Below are 12,204 nucleotides of genomic sequence, written 5' to 3' on the forward strand. Positions count from 1 at the left end.
GATGTGACTAAAGTAATCAGCACACCATTATTCTGGTGCCATTTAAATCTTAGTCTCCTTTCTTCAGCTCCTCCAAAGTGTTCAGCAGCAGCTCAGGAACTGATTTCACCAGATAGACGACCACAAAGTGGTTTACTTTATCGTTTTTGGAAGGCAGTATTCATGCATTTCCCATTATCCTATAACATTCAGACCGAGCTGAATGTTATAGCACTGAGCAGAACTTTATCCCAACAGGTGAGTTAGGGGTGGAGTTTACAGATAAATCATTACTGAGTGTGTTTTTAGCTGTACTCAGGCTTTACATGTGACTTCTCTCATGTTTTTTTGTTAATACATTATTCATAAACCCTCTTTGTATTCTTGCCACTTGCCTGCTTTAATTGGACAGAAACATGTGTAAATAGATCATTGCATAATAAAAAGTATCCAATCAAACCCTATAGAATATTAAAGAACAAACTCACAGGCTTTTGTTCCAAATGTGTATTTTATTAGATTTCACTGAAAGCTGTTAACAGCAGAACACACAGCACTCTCAACCATCTGTTACTCCAGGGCTTATTCAGGATGGAGCAACGCTTACTGTACAGCCAGATAGAAATATATAAAATAGAAAAGGACAGGATTCTCTGTCATGTGGAATTAATAGGAACTCATGTAATCTCAGCTCTATCCATTACATTTCTATCTGTAGCGTTGTGAGTGTTGCCCCCTGTTCCATCATTCCCAGTCCTGCTTTGGGAGATAGTCATCTTAAAACCCCAGACCAGCTACCTTTCTTTAAACTCCCTGGCTGCATGTCAATACTTTACGGTGTCTTCCTCGTTCGTCTGCACTGATCTGAAAACAAGACAGATGAAAACAGTAGATATCTATGAGGAACCTGCTTTCACCTGTCGCAGTTCTTTATTTATCAGTGCAGATGTAGGAGAGGAGACGTAGTGAGGAAGCCAGTATAGATATTTCAGATGCAGCCTCCTTCCTTCCTTCCCTCTCCCGGGTCAGGTATCCCTCTCTCGGCAGCTGTACAGGTGTGTGTATGTATGAAAAAGAGTATGTTGGGTGTGTAGTCTTGTTGAGAGGGTGTCACCATGGAGACACACTTCCTGTTTGGTTGCTCAGTCGTCGTCCACAGTAGGGGTGATGGTCACGCCCCTCCTGATCTGGCCCCAGCCAATCAGACTGCAAAGAGAAAATAGACAACCAATGGATGCGATAGTCAGGGTAAACAGCCAAACACATATTATATATACACACACACATATATGTGTGTGTATGTATGTATGTATGTATGTATGTATATATATATATATATATATGAAATCCAGTCAAATCAACCCCCTCCCCTCTCTCTTACCGCCAATGTTTCTCCACACGACGGCTGAGAGCGATCTTCTCTCCAACCTCTGTACAGACAGGGTTGGTCAGGACGATCTTGGCCAGATCAGCCTTAACTGCACTCACTCTGCCGCCCGTAGACAGACTCCCGATGTTCACCATCAACACCTCGTTCTTAGACAGCTTCTGGACCTGAGGGGAAAAACACAGAAACAGAAAGAAGACTGAGTTGGAGTAGACAAAACCTCTCACTTACTGACACACTCTCACTGGGTGCGTCTCTAAAGACACTTTCTCCTCTAAATTTCATTTTAAAATTCTGTCTGTTACCATCCACAACATTGCAACAGCAAGCCTAGGAGTATCAGGCTACAGTTCCAAGGGTACAGTGCTGACCTTGGCGGCCTTCTTGTCTCCTTCAGTGCGGACTCCCAGAAGCCTCCTCAACAGGAAGTAGGAGATTTCCAGTTCTGTGAAGATCTCAGGTAGTGCTCCGACCGCTCCCAGCACCTGGCCAACCATACGGTCAGCTCTGCACAGGGTCGGATCAATCTTAGTGCCTACACCTGGATAGGACAGAAAACACACATACCTGAGTATTTAAACCTATATTAGAAAAAACACACACCTGACCCACCATACTGTCACAGTAACACATAAGTACATACCGATGAGTCCTCCGGGTGCTGCGTACTGTAAGTCGTTGTGTTCAGCAAAAAGTGAGACGATCTTGGAGAAGATGGGTTTACACATCAGCTTCCCCTCATGGTCCTTAGACACGATGCCAGGACGCACCTCCAACTCCTGACCCACCTGGAGAGGGACCAATATATAAAAGGAGGGAGGCAGGTAGTGAGAGAAAGAGGAGGGAGATGAAACAAGAAAGAGAAAGACAGGGTGAATGACACAGGAGAGGAGAAACAGAGAGGAGGGAGTGACAGAGACCAGGGAATGAAAGTGAGTGAGAGCTTCATGAGAACTTTGCGCCATAGGACCACTTACCCATGATGCCTTGGGGAAGAGGAAGTGAGTCCTACCTTGAGCACGCCTTTTAGAATGCTGCCTCCGGCCACACCTCCTTTCAGGTCGTCAACCTCACATCCCGGCTTGTTGACATCAAACGACCGGATCACTGAAACACACAAACTCAAACCACATTAACACACACCCACAAAACATACACACAACACATGATAAACTGGTACAAGTCATCACGTGTCTATTCTTACCAATCAGTCTAGGTTCTGAGGTGAAGTCTCTGATGGGGACAGGGATCTTCTTGACAATGTATTCACACACCACCTCTATGTTGTACTTCAGCTGGGCTGAGATAGGAATAATAGGTGCTCCCTCTGCCACTGTACCTACACACAACAGGAGAGAGGTTACACACACTTTAAAAGGAGAGGCAGAGGGGTTAAACATCTACATTCACTACGCTCAGGCAAACAAACACATTCAGAAACACACACACACACACACACACACAATGCTTTACAGGACAGAGCTATTCCAGCCACTGACCCTGTACGAAGGCTAGGATCTGTTCGTACTGCTCCTTGGCCTGGCTCTCCTTGACCAGATCAATCTTGTTCTGGAGGATCAGGATGTGTTTGAGCTTCATGATCTCTATGGCAGCCAGGTGCTCAGAGGTTTGGGGCTGGGGACAGGACTCGTTACCCGCTGGGAGAGAGGAAGGAGAGGTGTTAGACAGAGCAGTGTATGTATGTATCAAATCAATGTTTATTGGTCACATAACATATGCACATCTGTTAATCGCAGCAATGTCAGAGTCCGGAATAAAACAAACACACATACCGGTCAAAAGTTTTAGAACACCTACTCTTTCAAAGGTTTTTCTTATTTTTACTATTTTCTACATTGTAGAATAATAGTGAAGACATCAAAACCAAGAAACAACACAGTAACCAAAAAAAAAAAGTGTTACAACAAATCAAAATATATATTATATTTGAGATTCTTCAAATAACTATCCCTTTCCTTGATGACAGCTTTGACTGGCTTGGCATTCTCTCAACCAGCTTCACCTGGAATGTTTTTCCAACAGTCTTGAAGGAGTTCCCACATATGCTGTCCAACTCTTCCCAAATCATCTCAATTGGGTTGAGGTCGGTGATTGTGGAGGCCAGGTCATCTGATGCAGCACTCCATCAATCTCCTTGGTCAAATAGCCCTCACACAGCCTGGAGGTGTATTTTGGGTCATTGTCCTGTTGAAAAACAAATTATAGTCCCACTAAGCACAAACCAGATGGGATGGCGTATCACTGCAGAATGCTGTGGTAGCCATGCTGGATAAGTGTGCCTTGAATTCTAAATGAGTCAGTGTCACCAGCAAAGCACCACCACACCATCATACCTCCTCCTCCATGCTTCACAGTGGGAACCACACATGCGGAGATCATCCGTTCACCTACTCTTCGTCTCACAAAGACATGGCAGTTGGAACCAAAGGACAGATTTCCACTGGTCTAATGTCCATTGCTCGTGTTTCTTGGCCCAAGCAAGTCTCTTCTTATTATTGGTTTCCTTTAGTAGTGGTTTGTTTGCAGCAATTTGACCATGAAGGCCTGATTCACGCAGTCTCCTCTGAACAGTTGATGTTGAGATTGTCGGTTACTTGAACTCTGTGAAGCATTTATTTGGGCCGCAATCAGAGGTGCAGTTAACTTTAATGAACTTATCCTCCGCAGCAGAGGTAACTCTGGGTCTTCCTTTCCTGTGGCGGTCCTCATGAGAACTAGCGCTTGAAGAAATGTTAAAAGTTCTTGAAATGTTCCAGATTAAAGTAGGGAAAATATATATATTGTCAAACTGAACGTATTCAACTGAAATGTATCTTCCACATTAACTTTGAGAGAGGTGCAGGGGGCTGCCCAGAGAACGGTAAACTGCCTTGCTCAGGGGAAGAACAACACATTTTTACCTTGTCAACTCGGGGATTTGACCCAGCAACCTTCCGGTTACTGGTCCAACGCTCTAACCACTAGGCTACCTGCCACCCCCAAGTAATGATGGACTGTGGTTTCCCTTTGCTTATTTGAGCTGTTCTTGTCATAATATGGACTTGATCTTTTACCAAATAGGGCTCCTGTATACCACCCCTACCTTGTTACAACACAACTGATTGGCTCAAACGCATTAAGGAAAGAAATTCCACAAATTAACAAGGCACACCTGTGAAATTCAATGCATTCCAGGTGACTACCTCATGAAACTAGTTGAGAGAATGCCAAAAGAGTGCAAAGCTGTCATCAAGGCAAAGGGTGAAGAATCTCAAATATATTTTGATTTGTTTAACACTTTTTTGGTTACTACATGATTCCATGTGTTATTTAATAGTTTTGATGTCTTCACTATTATTCTACAATGTAGAAAATATTAAAACAAAGAAAAACCCTTGAAATGAGTAGGTGTCCAAACTTTTGACTGGTATTGTACATATAAGTAATGGTGTGTATAAACAGTATGGATATGATAAATTGACATTTTTTGTTTATCGTTTAAAAACGACCACTATAGGTTTTCCGTTTAAAACGATAAGAAAAAATCATAAAATTCCACGTCAATTCACAATGTAGAATAACGATCCTAGTATATATGTTTGACCGTAACGGCCGGGAAATGAATATCATATTTACAACCCTTTACAGACATACAACGCAGCTACAGACATACAACGCAGCTACACGTGATAACTTTTCAGACAATTAAAAAAAGTGCCGCATCAGAAGAGTCTGTAGCTTTTCAGACTGTAGAATTCTGCTCAGGCATATCATGTTCTATTGTTTCCCTGACAACAAGAAACATTGCTGATTGATGTGCTGCTGTGTTGTTTCTAATGGTATGGTAGCTAGATGTGCTTTATTTCTACTAAATGTCTTGGTAAGTCACAGTATTTCAATAACTTTAAAGCACTATTTTAAGAGAACGTGGTCTGCGTGCAGGCAGGCAGGCTGCGCGCAGCAGATCAAGATGTGATTGACAGTTCTGGTCGCATTGCGATAGTCCCGCTTCAGAAGCAGCATTACTTTACAGACAAGTAAAAAACGCCGTTCATATCTCCAGAGAAGGTTTTGTGTCTGCATTTAAAAAGCCGTAGTGTAGCCTACCCTAACAGACCACATTCCATTATATCTGAAAAGGGTCATCGATACAGGCTACCGGTAGCCTACTGTCATTTCATATTATGAGAAAAAAACACCTCCTCCAACTCAGCAACGAAGAGTAAGTACCCTGTGCTTCCAAGACTGGCCAGAAGATACCTCTGTATCCTGGCAACATCGGTTCCATGAATAAACTAGGATATTCTAAATCAAATCTAAATGTTATTTGCCACAAGCACCGAATACAACACGTGTAGATCTTACCGTGAAATGCTTACTTACAAGCCCTTAACTTTATTTCTTGAACTGCATTGTTATGAAAATATTTACTAAATAAATAAAAGTAAAAAATAACACTAAAAAGGCTATATTACAGGGAGTACGGGTACAGAGTCAATGTGCGGGTACAGGTTAGTCAAGGTAATTTGTAAAAACATGGGGGGGGGGGGGGGTCAAAGTAAATAGTCCAGGCGGCCATTTGATTAATCGTTCAGCAGTCTTATGGCTTGGGGGGTAGAAACTGTTAAGGAGCCTTTTGGTCCTAGACTTGGTGCACTTGCCGTGCGGTAGCAGAGTGTGAGAGGAAAATTAACATGTTTACCTGCTTTGTTTAATATTAATAGTTAACCATTATATATACTTAACAAACTGTAAGACATTTCAGTTCTACTAATTCTGTGTTTTCGTCAGGGTGCATACTCCAGCTCCCTGCAGCTAGTCAAGGCGTGTGGTCAAGGACATGGGTTTTACTCAAGATAGTAGAGGTCGACCGACTATGATTTTTCAACGCCGATACCGATTATTGGAGGACCAAAAAAGCTGATACCGATTAATCGGACGATTTTTTACATTTATTTGTAATAATGACAATTACAACAATACTGAATGAACACTCATTTTAACTTAATATAATACATCAATAATATCAATTTAGCCTCAAATAAATAATTAAACATGTTCAATTTGGTTTAAATAATGCAAAAACAAAGTGTTGGAGAAGAAAGTAAAAGTGCAATATATGCCATGTAAGAAAGCTAACGTTTAAGTTCCTTGCTCAGAACATGAGAACATATGAAAGCTGGTGGTTCCTTTTAACATGAGTCTTCAATATTCCCAGGTAAGACGTTTTAGGTTGTAGTTATTATAGGAATTATAGGACTATTTATCTCTATAACATTTGTATTTCATTAACCTTTGACTATTGGATGTTCTTATAGGCACTTATGTATTGCCAGTGTAACAGTATAGCTTCCATCCCTCTCCTCGCCGCTACCTGGGCTCGAACCAGGAACACATCGACAACAGCCACCCTCGAAGCAGCCTTACCCATGCAGAGCAAGGGGAACAACTACTCCCAAGTTTCAGAGCAAGTGACGTTTGAAACTCTATTAGCGCGTACCCCGCTAACTAGCTAGTCATTTCACATCGGTTACACCAGCCTAATCTCGGGAGTTGATAGGCTTGAAGTCATAAACAGGGCAATGCTTGAAGCATTGCAAAGAACTGCTGGCAAAACGCACGAAAGTGCTGTTTGAATGAATGCTTACGAGCCTGCTGGTGCCTACCATCGCTCAGTCAGACTGCTCTATCAAATCATAGACTTAATTATAACATAATAACACATAGAAATACGAGCCTTAGGTCATTAATATGGTCGAATCCGGAAGCTATCATTTTGAAAACAAAACGTTTATTCTTTCAGTGAAATACGGGAACTGTTCCGTATCTTATCTAACGGGTGGCATCCCTAAGTCAAAATATTGCTGTTACATTGCACAACCTTCAATGTTATGTCATAATTACGTAAAATTCTGGCAAATTAGTTCGCAATGAGCCAGGCGGCCCAAACTGTTGTATATACCCTGACTCTGCGTGCAATGAACGCAAGAGAAGTGACACAATTTAACCTGGTTAATATTGCCTGCTAACCTTTCTTTTAGCTAAACATGCAGGTTTAAAAATATATACTTCTGTGTATTGATTTTAAGAAAGGCATTGATGTTTATGGTTAGGTACACTTTGGTGCAACGACAGTCCTTTTTCACGAATGAGCACCGCAACGATTATATGCAACGCAGGACACGTTAGATAAACTAGTAATATCATCAACCATGTGTAGTTATAACAAGTGACTATGATTGATTGATTGTTTTTTATAAGATAAGTTTAATGCTAGCTAGCAACTTACCTTGGCTTCTTACTGCATTCACGTAATAGGCCGTCTCCTCGTGGAGTGCAATGTAATCAGGTGGTTAGAGCATTGGACTAGTTAACATTAAGGTTGCAAGATTGAATCCCTGAGCTGACAAGGTTGTTCTGCTCCTGAACAAGGCAGTTAACCCACCGTTCCTAGGCCGTCATTGAAAATAAGAATGTGTTCTTAACTGACTTGCCTCGTTAAATAAAGTTGTAAAAAATAAAAAATAAAAATCGATGTCCAAAAATACCGATTTCCGATTGTTATGAAAACTTTAAATCGGCCCTAATTAATTGGCCATTACGATTAATCGGTCGACCTCTACAAGATAGGGGTATCTGGAACTGACAATTGATTTAACGGGTTGGTGATAATAACCTACGGCATGCATTTCATAGAATGATTTGGTGTTGGATAACGATGAGAGGAATCAAACTCTGGTTTCTATACAATAAGAACAGTCTTCACAACAAATGCTATCTGACTGGGGGGGGATCCTCCTTTCTCATATATCAAGTCTCACCTTTTGAACCATTCCATACATCTGATGTTTGTCATGTAGGCTAAGAGGGTGCATCTCTGCTATAAAATACATTTGTATTCTTTCTATGTCAGAGCTGCTTGGCACGACAATCAAGAGTGTTGGGTCGACCAGCCTCACCGGCTGCCTTACATTTTGAATAAAGTAATATCCCGATCGGTGATTGACCTCGTCTTTCCTCATTATTGATTAGAATTTCAAGGACAATAGAGAACAGTCTATGACTTGGGTGACTGGAGTCTTTGACCATTTTTTGAGTCTTCCTCTCACACACCGCCTAGTATATAGGTCCTGGATGGTATCAAAGGCAACAGACCAAAGACTGAACACACACTCTCCTCATTAGCAAAGAGAAAGAGCAGGCAGGCCAGCGCAAGGGAGTGAGAGGGGCCGACAAAACCGTGCACCTAGTAGTCTAGTGGTTAGAGCGTTGGACTAGTAACCGAAAGGTTGCAAGATCGAATCCCCAAGCTGACAAGGTAAAAATCTGTGGTTCTGCCCTTGAACAAGGCAGTTAACCTACTGTTCCAGGCCTATAACACAGAAAATTACATTTTTTGTGATAATTGCACTGTGATTTTAATTATGTAGGGGGTCAAAAAAATTATGTTTGGGATTTTTCTTAACGTTAAGGATCCAACTTTGTTTAAACGTAATTCCCAACGTTGTATAAATACTCCTAGCCTCATGGACATTATATTAATAGACAAGGTGTGTGTGGATGAGAATGACAATTGACGTCATATTAACATATCAGAGGTGGAGTCTTACCAATGAGGAGGAGGGCAGCGTCCATAACAGCTGCTCCGTTCAACATAGTGGCCATCAGAATGTCGTGACCAGGACAGTCCACAAAGGACACATGTCTGACCAGTTTGAAGTTGCCCTTGGTTCCAGGGATGTCTGTAGGGAACTCATCAGGAGTACTGGAGCCACACGACCTGTAGCACTCTGGCCTGGGACAGCTGGGGTCGTCCAGCTTATACACCTAGAGCAGGGAGGGGAGGGCAGGTCAGTAGGGAAACATCACCTGTGCTACTGGTACTATGCCATTTCCATTCTCTCACATGTATTCTGCCCATGTCACAGCCCTTCCTCATGTGTGATCCTATTTCTGTTAGGGTCAATGGCCACTGTTGCTTACCTTGGCGTTAGCGTAACCTAGCTTGATTGTGATGTTCCTCTCCAGCTCGTTCTTGAAGCGGACAGTGTGAACCCCTGAGATGGCCTTTACCACCGTCGACTTCCCGTGGGCCACATGACCAATGGTGCCTACAGGGCAGGGAGGACAGAGAGTGTTACTGGAGGTGCTATGTGGAGGAGGGTATTAGGGGTCAATGCTCACACGTAGGGCTACACTATTGATCAAGTTCACAGAAATCGCAATACTGACATGTGCAATACACATATCGCAAGATGTGGCATGCAATATTTTGAAACGCATCTCAGCAGTATGTAATGTCCGTTTTTATAGTTTACTCCTTTGTTTTTTCTCCTCAAGGTTGCTTCCCACACACAAACCCATGTTACTCGAGCTGCGCAGTTCCTCCTCCTCGCTGTTGGATTCACCCTATGTTTGCATGCTGTTCTATTTAGGTCAAATGCATCAACCAATTGTTCCAAACCAGAACATTCTATTTCTATGATTCCAACAGTTCACCCAAGTGTTTTGATTTATATTGCAAGTGCAATCGCAATATTTGGTATATATTTTTTTTAAGCAAGTCCATTTTGTTCCCCTATGCTGCAGCCCCACAGCATAACATTGGCAATAATATGTCTGAATCCTTATTTCCACAAAGGCAAATGTCATCATACAATCAGACAGGCTAGAATCAGATCAAGTGAGGGGTGTGTCATCTATGGCTGATTTCCCCAGGTCTCAAGTTAGACACCACTACTGTAGGGGATTGGTTCTGGTTCACTCACCAATGTTGATGGTGGCCTGTCTGCTGATGATCTCTTGAGAGAGAGGAGTCAGGGTGGACACATCCTGTTGAGAGAACACACACAGGTCATTGAAGTATGCCGTGTAGCACATGGGGATGTGAAACTTACTCCTCAACCTTGTCTTGCCACTTGAACTGCCAAATTGTAACTTTTAAGTTGCGCTGACTGGTAAGACGCTTCAGGAAAGCTGTCACGTCTGTTAGCAAGGCAGAGGTCCTGGGTTCAAGTCTGGTGGAATCAGGAGTGGTACTCGCTAAGCAAGCAGCGTGAAGTCCGTTATAAAAGTATGGTATTTAATCTAGTGGGCTAATAACATTATGAGAGAGCTAGCCATGAGAAGTAAATAATGGATGATTTATTGTGTGAGTATCGTGAGCTATGACATTGTGAAGCAGACAGTGGAAGCGTAATCTATTCTGCATAATTAAACGGGACCTGTGGAGCGGCTGGAAGTTTACGTGACGTGCTCCTAGTGAAGTGACCATCAGGTGCTGATGATACCATGGTAAAATATCCCCATCAATAATATCGACTAATTGAACAGCTAAATTACAGCGTATCTTAATAATATATTTGTTTAAGTGTTGAGTATAGGTCATTCACACAAAGGAATGGGCTGTTGTTCAGTTATGCTGCGACATTTCCTGTCCATTCAGGGAAGATGTGCACTGAACAGCTGTTTACTTTTAATTTCAGTGACAACTGCACATACACAACTGAATGCAAACACGACTGACTTGGAGGAACAAATGTACTTGGTCTAGAACGTTACTATATATAAAAGAGAAAACTGTCTTTACTCATTGGGCATGGCTGAATATGGACAATCCCCACGTTGCTACGACAGCCAAGCTAATGTTAGCTAGCTAGTTACTGTTAGCATGTGCCGGTAAAACAGTCCCTTTCCCAGAGCCCGCAACAACATCGTTATTCATATTTTGTTCGGTGACTTTTAAAGCATCTAACCATCACTATCCATATCATCAATGTTGAAAAGATCAACACTCACCAGATCATTTAGATCTTGTTTGGAAAGATGAGGCTGACCCAGCGTTATTCCAGACTCGTCACCCGCCATCTTAAACGTAAAAGGAATTTGAGTATGTTGCGGCGATTGCCTGAAAGATTTAGTACACCAAATTCTACTCAGCAAGTTGTGTCTCCTGTAATATCACCAGTCAGACATGACAGTTGTCAGAAATTAGATGTTTCATCGTGTGTTATCGTGAATTGTATAATAGAAATGTATGATATATTTGGTAAACGACTCAAAAAAGGGTCCTTTCGTTAGGGATGATGCAATATTCTAATTCACTAGCAATTCAAAGCCCTTCTTTACACAATATTCACTGGTGCTATTGACAGCTACTGTGAAGTAACTGCATATAATTAATATCGTTTCATCGATGTGCTTTTGTTTGATTTACTCATCATAAAATAAGTGAGAAAGAACTTCAGATACATGCGTTGGGTCCGTCCTTTATTGATGACGTCACTCGTTATTAGTCCATTTGTAGTTTTTTAATATTTTTTTATTGTCAAGTGCCCGCTCTATGTTAAATGATACATTATCGCTCTCATTTTCTCAATAGTATCTCATTCTCCATATCCCGTCAATCCTTCACCAGCACAGCCCCTCCACCATCAATAAGGGATCGTAGCTTTCACCTGGATTCGCTTGGTCAGTCTATGTCATGGAAAGACCAGGTGCTCATAATGTTTTCTACACTCACTGTATGTGATCGTATAGAAATGTAAGTAAGGTTTGAAATTATTATGTTTTAGTCAAATATTATATATGTTTGTGCTTCTTGCTGTCAATTTGTAGTCTACAAATTATTTTTAAGTAGTTTTTTGGGGTTATCTGTACTTTACTTTACCATATATATTTCTGACAACTTTTACTTCACTACATTCCTAAAGAAAATGATGTACTTTTTACACCATCAATTTTCCCTGACACCCAAAAGTACTCGTTACATTTTGAATGCTTAGCAGGAAAGGAACATGGTCCAGTTCACACACTTATCAATTGAACATCCCTGCTCA

The 12,204-nt window shown here is 41.6% G+C and overlaps 1 protein-coding gene across 1 annotated transcript; it reads right to left on the reverse strand.

The window, feature by feature from the left end:
* Positions 1 to 471: 471 nt before the first annotated feature.
* On the reverse strand, positions 472 to 11,463 carry LOC110535375 (eukaryotic translation initiation factor 2 subunit 3). The gene is made up of 11 exons (XM_021620341.3): positions 11,165 to 11,463; positions 10,135 to 10,198; positions 9,350 to 9,477; positions 8,977 to 9,193; positions 2,866 to 3,024; positions 2,571 to 2,705; positions 2,379 to 2,473; positions 2,010 to 2,154; positions 1,738 to 1,907; positions 1,361 to 1,533; positions 472 to 1,185 (listed from the first exon to the last, which is right to left on the reverse strand). Exons 1-11 carry the CDS (start codon positions 11,231 to 11,233, stop codon positions 1,122 to 1,124), a joined length of 1,419 nt encoding a protein of 472 aa, XP_021476016.1. The 5' UTR covers positions 11,234 to 11,463; the 3' UTR covers positions 472 to 1,121.
* Between the last annotated feature and the right edge of the window lie 741 nt (positions 11,464 to 12,204).

This window comes from Oncorhynchus mykiss, chromosome 11 (genome assembly GCF_057628025.1).
Source record: "Oncorhynchus mykiss isolate SJ-2025 chromosome 11, ASM5762802v1, whole genome shotgun sequence".
NCBI lineage: Eukaryota > Metazoa > Chordata > Actinopteri > Salmoniformes > Salmonidae > Oncorhynchus > Oncorhynchus mykiss.

Excerpts from the sequence above, each read along its gene's own strand:
- LOC110535375 (XM_021620341.3), bottom strand. The coding sequence starts at position 11,233 with ATGGCGGGTGACGAGTCTGGAATAACGCTGGGTCAGCCTCATCTTTCC. Across the intron at positions 9,194-9,349 it reads TAGGTTACGCTAACGCCAAG|GTGTATAAGCTGGACGACCC; the intron begins GTAAGCAACAGT and ends TCCCTGCTCTAG. Across the intron at positions 3,025-8,976 it reads CGCTGCCCTCCTCCTCATTG|CGGGTAACGAGTCCTGTCCC; the intron begins GTAAGACTCCAC and ends CCTCTCTCCCAG.